Raw genomic sequence first — 23,625 nt, 5'->3', positions numbered from 1 at the left:
GATCACAAAAAATGGAACCTAGAGCTTAGTGGAAAAACTAGTAAGCCACAAACCAATTGGGGTTCAATGGATATTCAAAACAAAACTAAAACCTGATGGTTCAGTCAACAAACTCAAGGCCAGATTGGTGGTTAAAGGGTATATGCAGCAACCTGGGACTGATTTTTCTAAAACCTTTGCTCCTGTAGCAAGGTATGACACAATTAGGCTTTTAATAGCCTTATCAGCTAAAGCAAGCTGAAAGATACATCATTTTGATGTCAAATCAGCCTTCTTGAATGGAATTCTGGATGAGGAAATTTATGTTCATCAACCTGAAGGCTTTGTAATTCCAGGAAAAGAAGAGTGTGTTTATAGGTTACACAAGGCTCTTTATGGGCTTAAGCAAGCTCCTAAGGCTTGGTATAGTAGAATACATGGTCACTTGCTAAGCCTAAAATTTGTATGCAATCAAAGTGAACCTACCTTGTACATCAAGAAACAAAATGATGAAGTTAAACTCATTGTATCCTTGTATATTGATGACTTATTGGTGACAGAAGGAGATGTTGCTCAATTGTTGGAGTTTAAACTCAGCATGGAAAAGGAATTTGAGATGTCTGATCTTGGCCTGATGAAGTACTTTCTTGGCTTGGAAATTCTCCAACTTCCTGATGGAATTTTCATTTTGCAAGAAAGATATGCCAAAGACTTATTGAGTAGGTTCCATATGACAAATTGCAAGTCAGTTTCCACTCTACTTGCTGTTAATATAAAGCCTATGAAAAATGATGGAGCTAGAAAAGTATATGCCATTCAATATAGAAGATTAATGGGATGTTTGCTTTACTTATGCTCTAGCAGACCTGATTTAATGTTTGCCACCTCTTTACTGTCCAGATTTATGCAAGAACCAAGCATTTTCCACTGGTCAATTGCCAAAAGAATTTTAAGGTATATCAAAGGCATTTATGACTACGGCTTATGGTTCTCTTGTCAACAAAAGGATGAGCTGATAAGGTTCTCAGATAGTGACTAGGCAGGATGCCAAGATGATTATAAAAACACCTCTAGATATTGCTTCTACTTTGGAGGAGCTATGTTTTACTGGAATTTAAGAAAACAGGAGGTTGTTGCTCAATCCACTGCTGAATTAAAGTATATAGCTGCTGCTAATGCAGCAAACCAAGCTGTTGGTTGAAGAAACTGCTCACAAATTTGGATTGTCATTTCTCCAAGAGTGTTACTATTTATGTTGACAATAAATCAACCATTTCAATAGCTAAAAATCTCATTCAACATGGAAGAACCAAGCATATAAGTGTAAAGTTTCATGCAATCCAAGAGGCTAAAAAATCAGGAGAAATAACTTTAAAGCACTGCAACTCCACTGATCAAGTTGCTGATATTCTAACCAAGCCTCTTCCTAAATCTCAATTTGAAAAATTGAGACACTTGCTTGGTGTAACAACTTCAATTTCTAAGGAATGTTAGCAAACTAGAATATTAGAGTTGTAACTTGCTTACTGTTTTTTTGGTTAAGCATTTTGTATTTGATTGAGTCACTTCAGTTTGAGCAAGTAAAATGTGTGGCTTACCTTAAACTAAGGAACTTTTGTATATAAAGTATGGTCATTGGTATGGCTTGTTTGTACTTGTCTTCTTGTATAAGTATCCTTAATTAATGAAGAAAAAACACTTCCGAAAAAACAAAACAAAATTTATCTTTTTTTCAACTCTCTTTCTTTCATCTTGAAGTTGTTACCTTGCTGCACTGCTTTCTGAATCTTGTTGTAACTTTGCACAGAATACTCAGTAAGGTATGTTATTTTATTTGTTTCAAATCTAACACTTCCCTAGTTTGTTTGATGTTAGACATCTCTGCTCCTTTGTCTCTCATAAGCCTACGAACATTCTCCTTGATTATTTCCTTTAGAATGCATCCTCTTGAGAAGATTATATTGATCATTTCCTTCCAAAAGGCATAGATGGTGGCGCTACGACCCAATTTCCCTATAATATGCTTAAGCATGTTCCCCTTCCAATTTTCGGCTATGTCCTCGATGAGTCTCCCTTAATCTTGTCTTACATAAGTCATGTTGTTTATCTCTATAATACTTCTCCAAATATAGTGACTATACTCACACTTGAAGAAGAGGTTGTTTATGTCCTCCTCAACATTGTTGCAAAGGACACGTGGCATCCAAAATCAACCCTATCCTACAAAACTTATCTTTCATCCTTAATCTCTACTTCAAGGCGATCCAAAGAATAATGGCATGCCGAGGAATAAATTTTTTGTGCCACACCAAGTGGTCCTATGTTACCTCTCACTTTTTCTCCTTAATTTCATTACAAGTGGTTTTTATTGAAAAATTCCCTGTTGGATTAGAGGTCCATTTTTAACATCCCTACCACCTCTTGGATTTTCTTTCAGCAAAAATTTAACCTCCCAAATATAGGCCACGTTAACCATGGGCCACTGCTATTTCCCATCTTTGATGATATCTTTAACCTTCGAATTATTGTCCATCCCTGAGTTACTCCTCGAATCTCTCTTTAAGCAGTCTTACCGAATGCCAATTATCCATCCAAAGAAAGGCTTGCTCTCAATTCCCTATTATGTGCTTCACATTATTTCTCATGACCTCCCTAAGCTTTAATAGCTTCTTCCATAACCATAGGCTATCATTGGTGGCCCTTACTTCCTGAATACTTCAACCTTTAAGCCTAATCTTTTTAATCCATCCCACCCAATTTGAAGTGCTTTCCAGATAGATGATTTCCCTTAAATGTTTAGCCATAGCTGGCTTGTTCCAATCTTTGCTTTTCATTAGGCTCAAACCTCCCTCCTTTCTTGGCACACATATGTCATCCCAAGCAACTTTAGCCTTATGATGGTTGTGCTCCATACCACTCCAAAAGAAATATCTTAGCCTACTATCAATGTGCTTAAGGATCTTAGCAAGAAGAAAAAAATGCAAGGACCAATAACTTTGAATGCTAAAAAGAATGGCTTTTCCAAGAATTAATCCTTAAAAGGATTCTATCAATTAGAGGCTTAGAATTTTCCTTAGAAAGCTTGGAAGAGACTATGGGAACTCCCAAGCATCTAGAAGGAATAGAACCTTCCTCCACACCAAGGATCTCCTTCAACCAAGTCCTTTCTTGATGTGTCACTTTGGAGAAGTAGACATTGCTTTTGGAACAATTCACTTTAAGCCCAGACCATCTCTCAAATAAACAAAGCGAGCTTTTGATGAGGTGGATAAATTTCACCTCGACCTTACAAAAAATAAGGAGGTCATTGACACAATATAAATGGATTATTTTGTTCTCTTTGCATTTCCAATGGAACTCAAATTCTTTCTTCAAAGTCATGTCTTCTAGAATTCTAGAGAGAATCTCTATCATAATCACAAAAAGATAGGGAGAAATCGGGTCTCCTTGCCTAAGATCTCTACTACTTCTGAAAAATCCTTCAAGCTCACCATTAATACATACCAAAAAGGAAGGGCAGAGATGCATTCCTTAACCCATCTAGTGAACAAAGGGTGAATGCCAATTTCATCAAGGATCACTATAATGAATCTCTAATTCACCATGTCACAGGCTTTGATGAGACTAATTTTAATAGCACACCTTCAAATTTCTCTTTTCCTTATGGTAGTTATGGATGAACTCATCACAAAGGAGGATGCTATCACCAGTTTTCCTTCCCCCACCAAAGCCCTTATGGCTTTATTTATAAACAAAGAGAGGATCACTTTCAATCTATTGGCCATTATTTTTGTTATATACTTATAGATATGTCATAACAAGAGATAGGCCTAAAGTCTTTGGCACTTGAGGGATTATCCCATTTTGAAACAACGACAATAATTGTATTGTTAACCTCATGAAGGAGTAAGCTGGTAGAGAAGAAAATGAAATGAAAAATTCAACTAATACATAGCTAAAACAAAACAATGATATATTATTATGTACATTTACAAGAAGTATAAATTTAAATAGCAATAATAATAATATGTTAATATGTAATTAAATAATTTTTTTATTAAGATTAAACTATAATTTAATTATATAATAACACATAATTGATTATCAATATTCAAATTATTACAATTATAAATGCATAACCCTGAAAGGAAATAGCATACAAAAACCTAACAGAGGGGTAAAAGTTTAGCGGCTGCTTCAAAATCCTCTAATTTGATAGTAAGCAATTCTTCTCTCTCTGCACAATCATCATCAATCCTAAGATCCAGATTCCCTTTAGCATTATTCAGCATTATATCCACTAAGCCTCCATTCATTTTCATACGCTGTTTTTCTGTTGTTACTCTTTTTAATAGCTCAGCAATGACATCTACACTACAAGAAGGATGCAATTTAAACCCATATAACAAGCTATCCTTGGCTTGATTATTCATCTTGATATGGAGAACATTAGCTAAATTTTCACAACTCAGATCTTCGAACTTGAAAATTTTTGTAACCCGTCGGCTGAAACCTTCATTAGAAGATATTACACGTTGCATTGCTTCATTGTATCCAGCAAATATGACTAAAACTTTTCCATCGTCCATACAAGACATTATCTCTTCTAAGGCTTCAATTCCAAAGTCACAAGGACTACCGTCCTCCGGCACTAATCGGTATGCTTCATCAACAAAAAGAATACCTCCTTTGGCTTCTTCAATCTATGCATAAATTTTAACTTTTTTAAATAAACCAATCATTGTAATATATGTTTCTAAGATTTGAAATATAATATGTAACAGAAATATTATGTGTGTTCATTTTAAGTACACAAATAAATACACATTTATATGTGTCATTATATGATTAGATGTTACTTTATCCTTAATTTAAAATTATCCAATCATATAATGATGTGCATCAAATGCGTGCTAATGTGTGCCGATGACATAATTTGATTGAAAATGTAAAGCAAAGTGGTGTACCTTCTTCCTAGTTTTATATCCAGTCGAACCAACATATTCACCGACTAAATCTGTCCGTTGAACTTCTTTTACATTATCACTTTCCAAAAGTCCCACACTATGGAGTAGTCTTCCAAGGACTCGAGCCACCATAGTCTTACCTATTTAATATGAAAAAAAAAAAAATCAAATATTCCAGCAGCATTTTTAACTGATAAAGTAATGATGAAGTAGGCAGCAAATTTACCTGTTCCAGGATTTCCTAGAAAAGCCATGTGCGGAAGTTTTCCAGCAGTGCCGATTGCCAGTCCAATGGCCTTGCGCCTCTCATTCAAAAGAATGCCCTTTGCCCATTTCCGAAGTTGCAGCTTGAGTTCATCCAGCCCCACAATATTTGTGAGCTCTTTTTCGAGGGCAGCCATCTTTTCTTTTTGATTCTTGCATGATTCAAGAAACTTTTTCTTTCGTTGCTCTTGTTGACGAGAGACTAATAAATCACGCAACTTCCCACTTTCTTGGATTTTTGAAAGATGATCTACAGGATTCAGGCCCTCCTGCATCCAAAGCTTCTCAAAGAACTGCTATTTATAGCAAGAAATAAATTTATTATTTTAGAATATAAAAACCATACATCATCTGTAGCATCACAATCTGCACTATTCTCGAGCAATGTCTCCACAAGTGAAATGTCTTCAGATCGAATTGAGTAACACACAGAAAGATTTAGTGGCGTCACTCCATACTGAATAAAAAAAGAGAAAAAAAAATTGAATTAAAATTATCACTATCACAGTTTTCATTTAAAGAAAAAAGGCCAAAATACTTGATCTGATCCAAGGTATAATGAAATTCTAAAATCTCACTCTTCAACTTTCAAAAACCTTAATATCCACCTTAAGTTATTTTTTATTAAAAATTTCAGTTAAAATTAGAAATAAAACCATCATTTACTAAAAAAATTAAAATTTTATTATATTTTCCTCTCTAAATTTAAAAATATCACAATTTCCCCATCCAAAGTTTCCAAGTTTTGAAAAATAGTCATCCCCTCCCCCCTTGCCCCAAACCGAAGGTTATTTTCTCTTCCTTTCTCCAGCCACCAGCAACTTCCTCTTCTTTCTCTTTTGCTGACAAAGGAAAACCTACAAACTAAAATGCCGATGATGATGAAGAACGAAGATGACAAACGACAACGAAGAACGAAGATGACAAATCTTCATCTTTGTTGAATGGGCGTTGGACAAGGTCAGTCAGCTTCACTTTCTGCCTATTTTGTTTCAGGAGGAGACCAATAAAAAAATGACAACTTCATCTAAAGTTGATTCTTGTCATCCGACAAGATTCGACAAAGAAAAAGATTTGTCACCTTTATTCTTTGCCGTTGTTCGTCAGCCATTTGTAAGCTTCTTTCATCAGCGGCAAAGAAAAAAGAGAAAGTTGTCGGTGGTTGGATGAAGGAACAGGAAAAAACCCTAGGTTAAGGGGGGAATAGCCACTTTTAAAAAAGTTGGAAACTTTAAGTGGGGGGAATGTGATATTTTTAAATTTGGAGAGAAAAATGTAATAAAACTTTAATTTTTTTAATAAATAACAATTTTACCTTTAGTCTTAGTTGATATTTTTAATAGAAAATGACTCATAAGTAAGTGTTTGAATTTTTTAAAGCTAAAGAATGGGACTTCGAGATTGTACTATACTTTAAAAATTGAAAGATGGGACTTTGGGATTGCACTATACCTTGGGTGAAAACAATTCTTTTGGCTGAAAAAATTAAAGTGGGACAGCTAGAAAGCACCTTAGTTTTGGCTTCAATTAGAGCACCATGAGCAAGAAGTAGTTGGGCAGCTTCATTACACCCATTCTTTGCTGCTAAATGCAACGGAGTTTCTCCATACTGCAAGACTCAACAGATCAACAACCCAAAATATATAAAAGATTTGTTTTTTCCCAATTAAGCAATCACATTTTTACTTGCATAGCTAGATTTCTCTCCGGAATATTAATAAAGAACACATACGATATTTTTCCCTTCCAGGTCAATTTTATCATCTCCTTTCCATTCAAGCAGAAATTTCACTATTTCAGTCTTGTTGTTAAAAGCAGAGACATGAAGGGGTGTCTCGAAAATCTGCACTTAAACCAAAATGAATACATAAATTGGAAGATAAACACACTCAACTTAATTGTACATAAATCGATTAATTTGAAGAAACTTAATTTTTGTTCCATTCTTAATTTCGAAAACCTTTATTCTTTTTTGTCCAAAACCCATTTAACATTTACGACAATTTTTTATCGAAATTCTTCTAAAGAACCAACTGATAAAATCCAATTCTTTCAAGTGAATATATTCATGTTAATTAAAAAAATTACACTGAAAAAATAGAAATCTTACAAATGGGTTTCTTTCATTGAGAAGCGATGGATCATCCTGAAGTAGCTTCTGAAATCCATCAATATCCCCCAACTGAGCACAGTCATGAATGGTTCTACGTTTCTCAGATCCTGATGTTTGTTTTTCGTGACCATTCTCCATGTCTGTTTGTCTTCTCTCTTAATGATTAAGCAGATTAAAGAGAAGAAAATAAAAATCAAGAAAATCAAGATTTGGAATGTTCACTTTATGAAATGTGGCTTCATTCCATTTCTTAAAAGCCTCTATATGCTCATTTATTTTGCTTTCAACGAAGTTTCGTTAGCATTAATGAGCTTTTTCCTCCCACTCTCACCAATAATATTTGTGTCTCTGTTGTCTATTCATCTTTCTTTTTTCCTGGAAATTGCCTTGCCTATTTCTATTTTATTGTGTTTTTTTTTTTTTTCCTTTTCCCAGAAGATGTCCTGCATGCCTAAAATTATAAAGGCTCTGAATCATAAGGTTTAAGTGGGGTCAACTTAGGGCCCGTTAGTTTAGAAATTTAACCTTTTCATTTCTTTGACTTGTATTGATGTCGTGAAGTTTACGTTCGTAGTCCCTTTTTTTAAAGTTGAACAGCTATAGAGAATAAACAATTGGCGAAAAATGGTAATGAGTCCCTTTTTTAAATGGCGAAAAACCTAACAAAGGGGAGGTGGTTGAATAATTTACCTAACCAAGAGATTAACTTGTCAATTTTGAAAACCACATAAGAGGTGAATGGTTTAAATCCTAATATATAATCATTGAACATGATTGTGAAGGCCAAATCAAGAAATCAAGAATTGAGAAAAAAGGTTTTGAAATAAGAAACGCAGAGCAGGAGAGAGAGAATCTATTACTTAGATTTTGTGTACATTTCATCAGTTAAAACTTAAGCACTTTGAGTTAAGTTTACATATACATGTATTAAGCAAATACAAGCAACATGTACACTAATGGGGAATTACATCTTTTGCCTTGACATTTTATATCTTATACCAACACCCTGCTTCAAGCTAAGCTCTCTATAACCTCTATTAGTGATGACTCTTATAGTGAAATCTTTTATAAAAAGCTTGAGTAAGGCTTCACCATCTACATCTTCATAATTCAAAATTCAAGCAGCTAATATTCTATAACACAAGCAATTCTAACATAGGCAGCTCTCAAACATTTACAGAATGCATACTTCAAAACACTAAACTACATAACTCTATATCACACCACCATATCAGAACTGTATTTCATAACTCCAAATCATACCTAAACATGTCAAGAAGACATTTGCACAATGCAACTCCAAAATGTTACTTCAAAGCATTATACATCATAACTTTATACCACAACTCACTTCATAACTCCATATGCTACTTCAAATCATTACACTATGATATTTGCACAATGCAACACAGTGCAAATGAACAACTTCTAAACATCTCATAATCTCCATATCACAACTCTATACCATAACTATATTCCACAACTCCAAATCATATATGCATATGCCAAACTCCTCCTTCAAAGGCCATATTTCTCTTAGATTTAAGATTATACCTCATTACTAGAAAACTTTTCATACTAAGTAGCACCGACAACTTGATCTAGTTTTCTAGATAAAAATTGCTCTAAGCTAGATAGACTTGAGCATCCCTTAGTGTGACAAACTTCCCAATAGCCAATGGCTTTATCAGGACATCAACGTTTTGATACTCAATGAGAATATACTGAATGACTAGTTGTTTCTAAGTAACTCGCTCTCTAATATAATGGATATCAATCTCTATGTGTTTGGTCTTTGAATGATACATTGGATTTGTTACCAATTAACTTGCACTCTAACTATCATACCATATTACAAGAGAACCAGAGAATTACAACCTTAATTCTTTAAATAGACTTTTCACCCATGTTATTTCAATGGTCATTTGAGATAATCAGAGTGGCTCATTTTTTGGGGATAAGACAACTACCTTCTATTTATGGAGCTCCACTGAATAAAATTTGGCCTAAGTTAAAGACAATACCTAATAATTGATTTTTCTCATAAAGATAGCTAGCCTAATCAACTTAGTGAAATAGTTCAATTGCAACAAACTTTTAGAACTAAAGCATAAACCAAAACTCAAAGTGCCTTTCATGTATCTGAGTGCCCTTTTGCATGCCTGCTAGGGAGTGATTAAGGGTTTTTGCATAAATTGGCTAAGTTTATTGACTGAGAATGTAATAAATGGTCTAGAGAGAGTCAGACACTAAAATGCCCTTATATAATGAGAGACCATCAATTATAAGACTTTTATCAAGTAGTAGTCTAGATTAGGAACAAAAGGAGTGGTGTCGAGTTTTGCATCAACCATTTTTACTTTTACTAGCAAGTCTTGAGCATACTTGCTTTGATTTATGTGTAGCCCATTACTGTTTCTTTTAACTTCAAAACCTAAGAATTAGTATAAAGAACCTAACACTTTGAGAGCTAATGCATCAATAAGTGTTTTGTCATCGCTAATGAAACCCATTACAACATTAATAAAACCCATGCAATCAAAACAATCTTTAGCTTATCAAACTAGACTCTAAGGGCTTGTTTAAACCCATAGAAAACCTTGTTTAGCTTACACACTAACTTATGCTATTTGTTTTTCAATCAAGAAACCTTCAAATTGGTGCATATATACTTGCTCTTCTAAATCTCTATTAAAAAATCCCAACCATAATGAACTGCAAAACTGAGAGCAATTCTAATGGTAACAACCTTGACAAGTGGACTGAATGCCTTAAAATAATAAGCACCAACAATTTATTGGAAGCCTTTAGCCACTAATCTTGTTTTGTACCTCTGCATAAGCCCATTGAATTGAACTTAATTTTGAACACCACTTTGCAGCCCACTAAGTGTATGTCAAGTATGTATGACACCAAGGACCATGTGATATTAGACATTAAAGCATCATGCTCAGCTTTCATGGTAGCTTTCCACTCAGAGTTTGATAAAGCTTTAGTGATAGTGGAAGGTTCTAAAGAAACAATTGACTTATTGTTCGATGTCTTAACTAAAGAAAAGATTGAGGGTTTGAAGGACTTAAGGCTGACATAATTAGAAGGTTTATGGGTTTTTATTTTGGTTTTGATTAACATAGGATGGCTATTTGAGTTGTTAGGAAAAGAGACAATAAGTGAAATGATAGGTTTATTGGTGGTAAGTTCACTATATGGTTTAGGATTGTTGGAAAGGAGTTAATGATGGGCTGAAAGTCATAAGTTTGGTTAAAAAAATTAAGAAAAGTATTAGTTGGTAAGATATCGAAATTTAGATGAGAAGAAACATTTATATTACTAGTTTGGGATACAGGTGAGGTGTTGTATGCAAAATCAGATGCAGTTGACATATCATGTTGACTTTAAGTGACATCAAGATTGGGCATTAGAGGCACTGCAATTGGACAAGATGAGGATGAATCATTACACTTAGAAACAGAAATAGCAAAATATGGTTGAGAAGGGTATATAGGAATAAACCATCTTCTTACATCAAGATTAGAGACATTTGTTTGTTGTTCACATGCTTTAAGAGAGAAAGATTGCAAAATTTGAGGATCACTAATGAAAGGAAATTTAGATTCAAGAAATTTCAATGTAGGAATAATGTAAAGTCTGCCACTAGAATCAAGACATTTATAGCCTTCATAAGACAAACTATAACATAGAAATACACACTTAATGGAATGATAAGAGAATTTATGAGTGTGATAAAGTCTAAGATAAGGATAAACAGTGCAACCAAACACTCTTAATTTGGAATAATCAACCTTTTTGTTGAACAATTTATGAAAAAGAGTATCAAAGGCAAGAATTAAAGATAACAACCTATTTATAAGATAAACTAAAGTTTAAAAAGCATGCCAACAAAATTGAAGAGGAAGACCTGCTTGTGCTAATAAAGTAAGCCCTATCTTAACAATGTGCCTGTAATTTCTTTTAGATTTTCCATTTTGTTGATATATGTAAGGATATAAGTGTCTAAATACAATTCCTAAATTATTAACCAAAGTGGTTTGACTCTTATACTCCCTTCCCCAGTCTGATTGAAGGCATTTGACTTTTATTTCAAATTGTCTTTCAACTAACTTACAAAATGTTTCAAACACTATTTTTGTTTTAGATTTGTTTTTTAAAGGAAAAAACTAGTGCAAACCTACTATAAACATCTATAAAATGGATATAGTATTTATAGCATTCACGTTTGCTAATTTAAGGGGGTTTACAAATTTTATAGATAGATTGAGGAAAGGTGGTTTAAATCAATTTGTCTATACAAAACCTTAATGTAACCTCTCAAAACCAATAGGTGTGTTACAAAAAAAATGGCAAGAGTTCTCCTATTTTAGAGGGCCCGAGGAAATTTTTTATTATTATTTTTAATGCTCTGTAACACTTCTAATTAGCAATTCACACAAACCAGTCTTACCAACCGACTGGATTTTCATTAGCCTAATCACAATTAACAAAATAAATATCTATTAATAAACATCATAAAAATTATCACCCACAAAAACTTTATAACCAATTTCAATGACTAGTCATATATATATACATATATAAATATAGATATACACAATCACATATATACATATAGGAAACAAAATATATACATATCCACTAATATCTATATCAAGTATATGTGTATATATATATATATATATATATATATATATATATATATTCACATATACATCGAAAACATATAAATCAACAAAAATATGGTGTTTTCCTCCCTTAGCCTCATGTCTCACTAGTAGTCCTCGGGAACTTTTGCTGCAACTCTTTACCTATAAAATATTAAATTAAACGGAGTAAGCGATCATGACTCAGTAAGAAGATCATACTCAATACTCAAAGCATTTCATACCAGTATTAATTTCTTCCATACTCAACGTGTATGGGCTATTTACAAACAAAATAATTGACACAAAACATGCATTAAACACATATCATAATTCTCTTCTTTCACCCATTTATTCATTTCCTTACTATGCAAGTATGATTCACTCTTTATGATTTATGTATGTATGAGTGTCATGACTTTCCTATTTTCTGGTCGTACATCTTTCTCAACTCTTTATCAGTCATATAGGCTTGTATGCATGATTCTAATGCAAATGACTTTCATAAAATATTTGCTAATTCTTTCTCTCTTTTTTTTTTTTCAAATATTTTCATTGACCGGTCTAGACTACATAAGACAATACTCGCAGTCACCATACAAGGTACAATCCTCTCTTACACGCATATTTCACTATTTTTTTCTTTATTGTCCATACAGTATAACTAACATCTTTCTTTGTTGTCCACACAGTATAACTAACATCTTTCTTTGTTGTCCATATAGTACAACTAATATCTTTTTTTGCTGTCCACATAGTACAACTAATATCTTTCTTTGTTGTGCTCACAGTACAACTAATATCTTTCTTTGTTATCTACACAGTACAACTCGCGTGTAAGGATCTTAAGTATGTTTTTTGTTTTCCTATATCATATGAGTCATTATAAAACCAAAAACACTTGTTTTCCATTTTCTAAAAACATGCATAACTTAGAAAATGTTTTTCCTCTTTCTTTATTTTTCTGAAATCATGCATATGTTATGATTCCTCATGTATACATGTATAACCATAAGATGAAATATGCCCATTCATTGTTTTTCTTTATTCTTTTCAAGCCTTATCGAGCATCAGATTACTTTCTCATACATTTACATATATCTCATACATTCCATATGAATATACATATTTATTATAATGGTTTTTACACATATCATACACATAATTAAGCAAAATTAACCTATATCACATAAAATGACACTTTTATCCTTATGGTCAAAATTACATGCTTACCTTTAGTGCAAATTCTTTCATCAATTCATCATTTCTCACATATTCAACACACAAAATCCACTAAGCTAACCCCAAGAATATGAAATGTCTAAAATACCCTTATGGCAAAATTTACATCATAAGTCCTAATGAATTTCTTTATTCTTTTAAGCATAAATCACTTTAATTCTAATATCTTATACACTTATATAAGTAAAGGTTATTTAAATAACCTAACTCAAATTACTTCAAGTATGTAAAGTATGAAATTCTTACATTTTCTTTGCTAATTAGGTGATTTAAGTCTATCCTCTTTCTTTTCTTTTTCCTAGCAACTTGAATCCGGGTGTTACATTTCTTCTCCCTTAAAAGAATTTCAACTTCGAAATTTAAACAAATAGGTTAGGAAATCTCTCTGTCATTTGTTGCTCAACCTCCCATGTGGCTTCTTCCACCTTATGATTCTTCCATCATACTTTCACTAATGGAATTGTTTTATTTTGGAGCTCTTTTATTTTTCTGTATAGTATCTGGACCGGCTGCTCCTCATAAGCTAAATCTTTTTTTAATTTCACATCATCTGATTTCAATACATGTGAAGGATCGTTGATGTACTTTTTCATTAAAAAAATATGAAATACATTATGAACTCGATCCATATTAGGTGGAAGTGCAAGTTTATAAGCCACCTTGCCTACTCTTGCTAAAATTTCAAATGGGCTAATAAATCTTGGAGCAAGCTTCCCTTTTCTTCTTAATCTCATCACGTGCTTGTAAGGGGCTACTTTCATAAAAACTTTGTCATTTGGTTGAAATTCTACTTATTTCCTTTTTAAATCTGCATAACTCTTTTGTTTGTCCTGAGCTTACTTCAATCTAGTCTTGATAGTCTTTATGTCTTCCACCATTTTCTAGGTTAACTTAAGCCTAAGAACTTTACTTAGATTATCTCGCTCTCCTATGTCATCCCAATATAATAGGGATCTACACTTTCTTCCATAAAGTGCCTCATATGGTGCCATTTTAATGGTAGACTAGTAGCTATTATTATATGCAAATTCTATCAATGGAACCATTTCATGCTAGATCTTTTTGTAATCTAAACAATGGGCCCTCAACATATCCTCTAGTATTTGATTCACCCTTTCTGTCTGACCATCTGTTTAAGGATAATATGTTGTGCTAAATATTAGCCTAATACCCAATACTCTCTGTAAACTACCCTAAAAAGCTGAAACAATTCTGGGTCTTTATATGACATAATAGTTTTGGGTATGTCATATAATCTCACAATCTCCTATACATAAATCTAGGTCAATTGATCTAAAGCAAAACTATCTTTCACTGGAATAAAATGTGTCGATTTAGTCAATCTATCTACAATCACCTATAGTGCATTATAGCCTTTTTGTACTCAAGATAGACCAATGATGAAATCCATTGAAATATCTTCCCACTTCCATTCAGGAATATTAAGTGGGTGAAGCAAACCTAAAGATCTTTGATACCTGGTCTTAACCTGTTGATATACCAAGCACTTGGCTACATAGTCACCAATATCTTTCTTCATACCTATCCACCAATAAGTTTTCTTTAAATCTTGGTACATCTTTACTCCCCCAGGGTAAGCAGTGTAAAGTGTATCATATGCTTCACTCATGATTTTCTTTTTCAATTCCAAATCTTGGGGAATACATACCTTGTTTTTGAACTTGAGCATGCCATCAATCATTTGAAACTTAGTTGTTTTCCCCTCACATATTTGTTGACTCATTTTCTGGCACCACAAATCTTCTACTTGCTTTTCTTTTATTTCATTGAGGAGATTAGGTTGAATTTCTAATCTGGCCACCTGACTCCTTATCACCTCAATTTGTTCTCTTTGAAACTCTTCCTATAACTTTATCTGAGTTGTGAGATGAGCTATGGCAATCTTTCTACTTAAGGCATTGGCTACCACATTTGCTTTACCCGATTGATATTTAATATCACATTCATAATCTTTGACTAGCTCCAACCATCTTCTTTGTCACATATTCAAGTCTTTCTGAGTGAAAAAATATTTTAGACTTTTATGGTCGATGTAGATATTACATTTAACTCCATATAAATAATGCCTCCAAATTTTTAAAGCAAAAACCACTGCCGCTAACTCTAAATCATGGGTAGGGTAACATGTTTCATAATCTTTTAATTGCCGACAAGCATATGCAATCACCTTACCCCTCTACATCAGCACGACTCCTAAGCCATTATATGAGGCATCGCAATAAATATCATAGTCTATACGCTTCTCTGGTAATACTAAAATAGGAGTTGTAGTCAACCGCCTTTTTAGCTCTTGGAAACTCTTTTCACAAACATTAGTCCATAGAAAAGGAGTTCCTTGTCTAGTAAGAGTTGTAAGTGGCTTGGTCAACTGGGCAAAACCTTGTACAAACCTCCTATAATAACCGGCTAGCCCTAAAAAGCTTCTGATCTCTTTTATCATCTTTGGCTTTGCCTATTCAAGTGTTGTTTCCACTTTACTGGGGTCTACAGCTATACCTTCCTTAGTAACTATGTGGCCCAAAAATACTAATCAATCCAACCAGAATTCACACTTAGAGAATTTGGCATACAATTTCTTTTCCTCAATCTTTGTAGCACAAATCTCAAGTGTTCGATAACACAAATATCAAGTGTTCGGTATGCTCATCGATGATTTATAGTGGTTTGGAGTTTTCTCTTCCAAGCCTCTTACATCCACTTCTTTAAGCAGTCCACTTGAAGTTTCACTAATAAAAAATCCTTTCTTTACAATAGTTCTGTGAGATTTTACCCACGTTCACTAGTTGATCTTGGATTACGCCTAATGTTTTGAATTTTTCTAATAAATTTAGTTTTGAATAAATTTATTATAAGATTGATTGAAATAACAAATTATGCATTGATCCATTATAGATGGGAATAGACAGAAAGAGATAATAATTGAATAGAATATACTGGAGGGAAATAGAAAGTGGTTGAAATCTTTGCAAACACGACATTTAAGGGATTAATCTAATTGTTTAGTAATATTTTTGTATCGATTGAGAGTAGAACAACATTTTTTTAAGGATGAAACCAAGAAGTATCACGAGTAACACACCTGTCAACATTGTAAATTATCAAAATGTTGATTATCTTAGTGGTTTTCTCTTCAGATAAGAGAATGAATTTGAAAAAAAAAAAAACTATTTGTAAATCTATGGATACATTTGCAAAAACTAACTATGATGTTCAATAGTCACATCATGATATATAACACAATGATGGTTTACAAGAAGTGAAGCCACATAGTTATGTGCAACATTATGATGATGAGTTATTAGTGGTTTAAAATGTTGGCTTCAATCCAAGAATTTGATGATGATGACTTGATAAATTTGCATGATGTCAATGTGTTAGGTACTATGGAGGAATGGGTATGCGGCAATAACAAAAAAGTTTTGAATTGAGGTTGCTTTGATCATGGAGACAAAGGATATTAATTATGTTAATTTAGATTTAAAATCCTAACTATTCTAATTTGAATGTAACTTTTCATCTATGGTCTTATAAATATGAAAGATCTATCTAAGAGAGAAGAAAAGAGGTAAAAGCATAGACTAAGCTACCTTAGAAAGTAATACTACATTTTTGCCAATACATATCAATTAATACTTATATTATAAATGTAGACATTTTAATCATTGGTGAATGTAGACATTTTAATCATCGATGAGCCACGTAAAATACCTCTTATTTTATCTCTCTTTCTTCATTATTTGTATATAAAAGGCATTGATTAATTGGAACATAACATCTTATTTCATGTGTTTTTCCCGGAAGTTGCCCAGCGTTGTTCTATTTTATTGTGTTCATCTGTTTTTCCCGGAAGATGTCCTGCATCCCTAAAAATTATAAAAACTCTGAATCATAAGAGATAGGTGAGGTTAACTTGGGCCCGTCAGTTTATAAATTTAAGTTTTTCATTTCTTTGTTTTTGTATTAGGATCTTGAAGTTAGGTTCGTATACATTAAAAACTAGTTTTTTTCTTCACCGTACGTGGACTAATCAAGGGAGAACTTCTCTTGATGAAATGAAGTTTCGTTCCCTTGTTTATAAGCATCTATAACTTCATTGATTTTTCTTAATTTTGTTGCGTAGCAGCATGGAATACTATGTAATCTTCAACGAAGTTCCATTAGCCTTTGGGTACATGGAATACCGTGTTTGTCATGTGTTGACTAAAGGCATATTAACAGCTGGCACTTCTGTGGAAGTTCGTTCCCTTGTTTATAAGCATCTATAGCTTCGTTGATTTTACTTAAATTTGTTGCGTAGCAGTATGGAATACCATGTAATCTTCAGCGAAGTTCCATAGCCTTCGGCTACTTTGGCTTGAATGACTTAGACTGACTACTGTGTTTGTCATGTGTTGACTAAAGGTACATTAACAGCTTTCACTTTCTGCGGAACTTCCGACTTGAAAATTATCTTTTTATTGTTGCGACTTCTCGTAGGTAACAAATGTAGGGTATTTTAACCTATGCAGTATTATGTATACAAATAATATAATATTTATATATACAAATAATAATATATCATAATGTGATTAATAATTATTTTCTCTTTAATATAAAATTAGTCAATTATATAGGGACATGTCATTATTTATATAAAAATTATGTACATTATTTGTGTATATAATTTTATTGATTTTAACCTTTGTGTAAATAGGCTTAAGCTAAAATAATAGCGCTTAGAATATGAAAAAAATCTAATGTGTGTATTACAATACAATATGATAAAAGTGAAATTATGAAGAAAGAGAGATAAACTAAGAGGTATTTTATGTGGCTTACGAATGATTAAAATGTCTACATTCATAATATAGGTATTAATTGATATGTATCAAAAAAAATATAGAATTACTTTCTAAGGTTGTTTAGTCTATGTTTTTACCTCTTTTCTTCTCTCTTAGATAGATCTTTTATATTTATAAGACGATAGATGAAAAGTTACATTCAAATTAGGAGAGTTAGGGTTTTTAATCTTAATTAACATAATTAATATCTTTGTTCCCATGATCAAAGCAACCTCAACTCAAAATGTTTTTTGTTATTGTGGCGTACCCATTCCTCCATAATACATTGACATCATGCAAATCTATCAAGTCATCATCATCAAATTCTTGGATTGAAGCCAACATTTTAAAACCTAATAAATCATCATCATAATGTTCCACATAACCATGTGGCTCCACTTCTTGTAAACCATCACCGTATTATGTATCATGATGTGACTATTGAACGTCATAGTTGGTTTCTGCGAATGTATCTATAGGTTTACAAATAGTTTTTTCTTTTAAATTTTTTCTCTCATGTGAAGAGAAAACCACTAAGATAATCAATATTTTGATAATTTACAATGTTGACAAGTGTGTTACTCGTGATACTTCTTGGTTTCATCCTTAAAAAAATGTTGTTCTACTCTCAATTGATACAAAAAAAATATGACTAAACAATTAGATTAATCCCTTAAATGTTGTGTTTGCAAGGATTTCAACCATTTTTTGTTGCCCTCCAGCATATTCCATTCAATTATTATCTCTTTTTGTCCATTCCCATCCATAATGGATCAATGCATAATTTGTTATTTCAATTGATCTTATAATAAATTTATTCAAAACTATATTTGTTAGATGAATTCAAAACAAAATGTACAAATATAATCTTACAAAATATTAGTTTACCCATTTCATGTGTAAAGTACAAAATTAAGAGTTTAGAGTTTTAGAGATTTATGGTTACGATATCAATTTACACCTGATATATATTAAAATATCAATTCACCACTCTCATAGTAAAAAACAATTTACCTTCATGTGATAAGAGATCAAGTTACCCTTACATGATAAATGTTCATTACACCCATCTCGCAGTTTTTTTACGTGTCATAACTTACAATAGGAAATAAACTCTTAAAAAATTTGTTACAAAACTTGGCAAATATTATTTTACCCTTAAATGGTAAAATATCCATTTACCCCCACCAAAAATATCTATTACACTCATTTCAAAGTTTTTCTATGTATCATAACTAACAAGATTAAATATGCTATTTAAAAATATTACTTTACCCCTTGAATGGTAAAATATCATTCAACCTACACATGGTAAATATCCATTACGCCCATTTTGAGGTTATCCTATGTTTTTGCAACTAATAGTATTAAATATACTCCTGAAAAAATCGCTACAAAATTTTAGAAAATATCATTTTACCCTCAAAATGGTAAAATAATAGTTTACCCCCACATGTTAAAATATCACTAAACATCTTTTAATCATTCTACATTTTGAAACATAATTCAAAACTTACATTCAACACACTGCAAAATAATACATGATTAACAAATAAATAAAATTTTAAGTTAATTTTCATTTAAATACCTTGATATAATGATCTTCTTTCTTTGAAATTGAAATCATGATGTTGGAATTTGAGTGAAAGCTGAGCATGTGAAATTACCAAGCTTGTAGGGTGTGATTGTGATGCTCTTTTGTTGATATAAGCTTAGGGCTTATATAAAAGAGGCGGAAGGTGACTTTGGTATTAAATTAGTGGTTCTAGTCATATTTGTTTGTCACCCAAAAAGCTGCTCAATTTCTTTTAAGTCACTAAATTGTCGTTATTTTCTTTTATTATTTTAATTGAAAATAAGGGTAGTTCAATCTTAAAAATCTAATAAGTAGGGATAAAATTTAACAAAATAAAGATTATCTTAGTAGTTTTTTAATATTTAAGATGAATATGGTAATTAGATGATTCTTTATATTACCTGTTACATCACCTTGGTAATAAATTTTAACTAGAATCTTTTACTACCTGATGAACCAAATAAGGTAATACTAATAATAAAAGATAAATTATTAAAATAATTAATCACATATTAGTGCGACACAAACACCCCTTTAAGATAGTTTTCTTAAGCTTATAAGGGTTACTTAAAAATGGGGTGTTATAATAACTCATAGAGTTGTATATGATGATGGACTAATGGGTGGCATGACCTACTTATGTGGCAAGACATGTCAGATCTACAATTTATTTAGGTTATGCCAAGGCTTGGAAACCAAGCCTGTGGGGTTGATCTGATAAGGCTTGATACTATTCAAATTATTAAAAAATAAAAATTAATAATATATTTTTTGGAACTGAAAAGATATTAATGATTATTAATATATTTTATATTTCACATGTTATCATATTTGTTAATTATTTATATTTTTGGGTTCTCTAAAAAACATTAATAATTAATATCTTGAAAAACTAAAAGATATTATCCAAAAAATAAAATTAATATTATATTTTTGGGAATTGAAAAGGCATTAGTGATTATTAATATATTTTGTGTTTTTGATGCATGCAAGGTTCCATTGTCATTTTTGGGTTCCAAGTCATCCTCATGCCTCGATGGAGCCTTTGAAGCCAAGAAGGATGAAGTTCTAGCAATTCTGAAGCCAAAGGAAGCATTGCACCTTCAATTTTTTCCCCAGCTTCACTTTTGGGCATAGCCTCATTAGTTGGACTCAAGGACCCCTTGAGTGGTTTGCTCTTTTGGCCTAAAATAAGCTTCACATGGTGCATTTCCAAGCCCAATCCACCTGAGCCTCTTTTGAAGCCCATTTATAACTCAAACATGTACATTTAGTTGGCTTAGAACTAAATTGAAGCTTGGTTGCAAAGCTAAGAGAGATGGTTCCTAGACTTAGGGAAAAAGGTGTCCTATTTTATCTTGTATTCATTAATAAGGAATAGGGTGTGATATGTGCTTAGCTTAATTTAAGGGGTTTTAGTACAATTCAATTAATTTTTGCCTAGGATGTCTACTTTGCTACCAACCCTCTCATTATATAAAGGGTGGCCTCACACCATGTATTTCATTAGTCATTATTGGAATTTTTATAAACTTTATCGAGAAGTTTTGAAGCTTTCACTTGTCTTTCCTTTATCCATTCAGTCATGGTGGAAGACCACAAGGTTGGTGGAACTTTCCTTTATGCCTTTTAAAATTAGAGTGTGCATGTGTGTTACTTTTGCATATGGTAGAGAGTTATGCTAAAATTACGTTTCCTACCACTAATTTTGATCAACATTTTGACTGTTTTATCTATTGAATCTTGAAAGAAAACTCTTTGTGTTGCGTTTCCATTGATATGACTTTGGTTTGACTAAGAGATCATTTTGGTTGCCCATTTAAATAAACAAAAAAATTGTACATACCAAATAAACAGTGAAAATAGTTTTCTTGGTTTTGATTGACTATTGCATGTCTTGATGAGATATGCACCATTTGGTATCAAAGCTTTGGTTTTTTTGTGAGCTACTTGTGATTTTCTTCATTTTAGAGTTACTATTCATTACCAAAAGTTATTGTTCACTAGCGGATACTGCTCATAGAACGTAAAATTTGCCTAAAACCAAACAATATTCTAGCCTAAACATATACTACACACCACACCTTAAAACCCAACCCTAAAACATTTAAAACCTTAACCTTTACCTATTTATCTATTATTAAATGTCCCAAAAAAGAAACTCATCCTCATCTTCTTCACCCTTTTACCCTTGGGAAGTTGGCCATATGGAGTTAAGAGGAGAGGTTAAGGAGTTTAAAGATCAATTAACTCAAGTCATGCAACACCTTAGGGACATGGCTATAACACAAAACCAAGCACCCTCACTACCTCAATCAACCCTACAACACCTCCCAAGAAGACACATTAGACACCATCCTCTTCCTACGCAGTGTGGAGAGGAATTAATTATTTCTAGTGAAACAAGTGAGGAAGAATAAGAAAGAGCGCCAAGGAGAAATAAGAATGATGATAAGGGATTAAAAATTGATATCCTGGAATTTGAAGGAAGTACAAGCCTTGATGACTTCATTGATTAGTTACATTCCATTGAAAGAGTCTTTAAGTATAAAGGTTACTCAGATAAGAAAAAAAAGTAAACTAGATATCTTGAAATTCAAAAATTATACATCTTTGTGTCAGGAGAATTTGAAAAGGCAAAGAGAAAAGGACAACAAAGAGAGTTTTAGATCTTAGAAAAAGCTCATGATGCGGAGATTTCTTTATGAAAACCATAAAGAAGATCAATACCTCAAACTACACACTTTTAAACAATTGTTTTGAGGATGTATGGTTAAGAAGTGACTTGTTGGAGGTTAAAAAACAAACCATTGTAAGATTTCTTGGTGGATTAAACCAAGACATAGCTAATGTGGTTGAGTTACAACCTTATTGCACCTTTGAGGATGTATGCAAGTTAGCCATTAAGGTTGAAAAGAAAAAGAAGGCCATAAAGCCCATGGTTTCCAAGTCATTCTCCAAAAGGACATTATTTAACAAAAGTACATCTTTTACCAAGGGAACTATCTTCAATAAAGGTTTCTCATCCTATACAAAGGTTGTCGATTCTTCTTCCAAGGAGAAAGGCAAGGAAAAGGTGATTGAGCTAACCAAAGATGAGCCTCAAATGGTGAAGACCAACATCTTTAACAAAAAGTACTTTAAATGCCAAGGCTATAGATACTTCCAAGTCGAATGCTCTAATAAGAGAGTTTTAACCTTGATGGAGATACAAACCATTGAGGAGTCCCTTCAAAAAGAAGAAAGTGAAGATTCCATCCAAGAATTTGGTAATGCCAAGAGTGAAATGCTGATAAAAGAGAGTTGTTAGTCATTAAAAGGGTTTTGCATGCCAAGCCTCTTCCTTATGAAGAGCAAAAACTTCACATTTTTCACCAAGGTATACTATTGGAGGTAATGTGTGTTCTTTAATTATTAATAGTGGGAGTTGTACAATTGTAACCTTATCCACCTTAGTAGACAAACTTAGATTATCAACCATGCCACATCCTTAACCATACAAACTACAATAATTGAGTAATGGAACCAGCCTATAAGTTACAAGGCAAGTGCTTATTTCTTTCTCCATTGGAAAATATTATATTGATGACATTTTGTGTGATGTGATTCCTATGGATACTTGTCACTTGTTATTGGAAAGACCTTGACAATTTGATAGGGAAGTAAAGCATGATGGCAAGAAGAACACTTACTCCTTTAGATTCAATAGCAAGACTATCACTTTAACCCCTCTTAGTCCACAACAAGTTCATAAGTCTATCAAGGGAAAAGAAATCAAGAAAAGAAGTTCATTTATGAGTGGACACAAGTGAAAAGAGCTTTTGATTGTCATCAACCAGTTTATGCATTGCTAATACTTGAAGGGAAGATCGACCAAAGGGTGAACTTTTGCTTGAAATAGGAGAATTTTCGCCTACCTTTAATGTGGGTGATCTCTAACATATATGGAGGATAGCCATCTGGAGGATTTGAGGGCAAATCCTTC

At 32.6% G+C, this 23,625-nt stretch overlaps 1 protein-coding gene across 3 annotated transcripts; it reads right to left on the bottom strand.

The window, feature by feature from the left end:
* Positions 1–4,053: 4,053 nt before the first annotated feature.
* LOC123215905 (protein CfxQ homolog) lies at positions 4,054–7,715 on the bottom strand. Of its 3 annotated transcripts, XM_044636205.1 has the most exons (7): positions 7,321–7,714; positions 6,943–7,053; positions 6,721–6,819; positions 5,557–5,667; positions 5,173–5,479; positions 4,947–5,086; positions 4,054–4,682 (listed from the first exon to the last, which is right to left on the bottom strand). In XM_044636205.1, exons 1-7 carry the CDS (start codon positions 7,459–7,461, stop codon positions 4,146–4,148), a joined length of 1,446 nt encoding a protein of 481 aa, XP_044492140.1. In that variant the 5' UTR covers positions 7,462–7,714; the 3' UTR covers positions 4,054–4,145. The 3 variants fall into 3 exon arrangements, with proteins under 3 accessions (XP_044492140.1, XP_044492147.1, XP_044492157.1); XM_044636212.1 differs by lacking the exon at positions 6,943–7,053 and having other exon boundaries at positions 7,321–7,715; XM_044636222.1 differs by lacking the exons at positions 6,721–6,819; positions 6,943–7,053 and having other exon boundaries at positions 7,321–7,715.
* Between the last annotated feature and the right edge of the window lie 15,910 nt (positions 7,716–23,625).

This window comes from Mangifera indica, chromosome 1 (assembly GCF_011075055.1).
Source record: "Mangifera indica cultivar Alphonso chromosome 1, CATAS_Mindica_2.1, whole genome shotgun sequence".
Lineage (NCBI taxonomy): Eukaryota > Viridiplantae > Streptophyta > Magnoliopsida > Sapindales > Anacardiaceae > Mangifera > Mangifera indica.
Note: the sequence above shows the minus strand (reverse complement) of the source record. Positions and strands in the feature narration are given on the sequence as shown.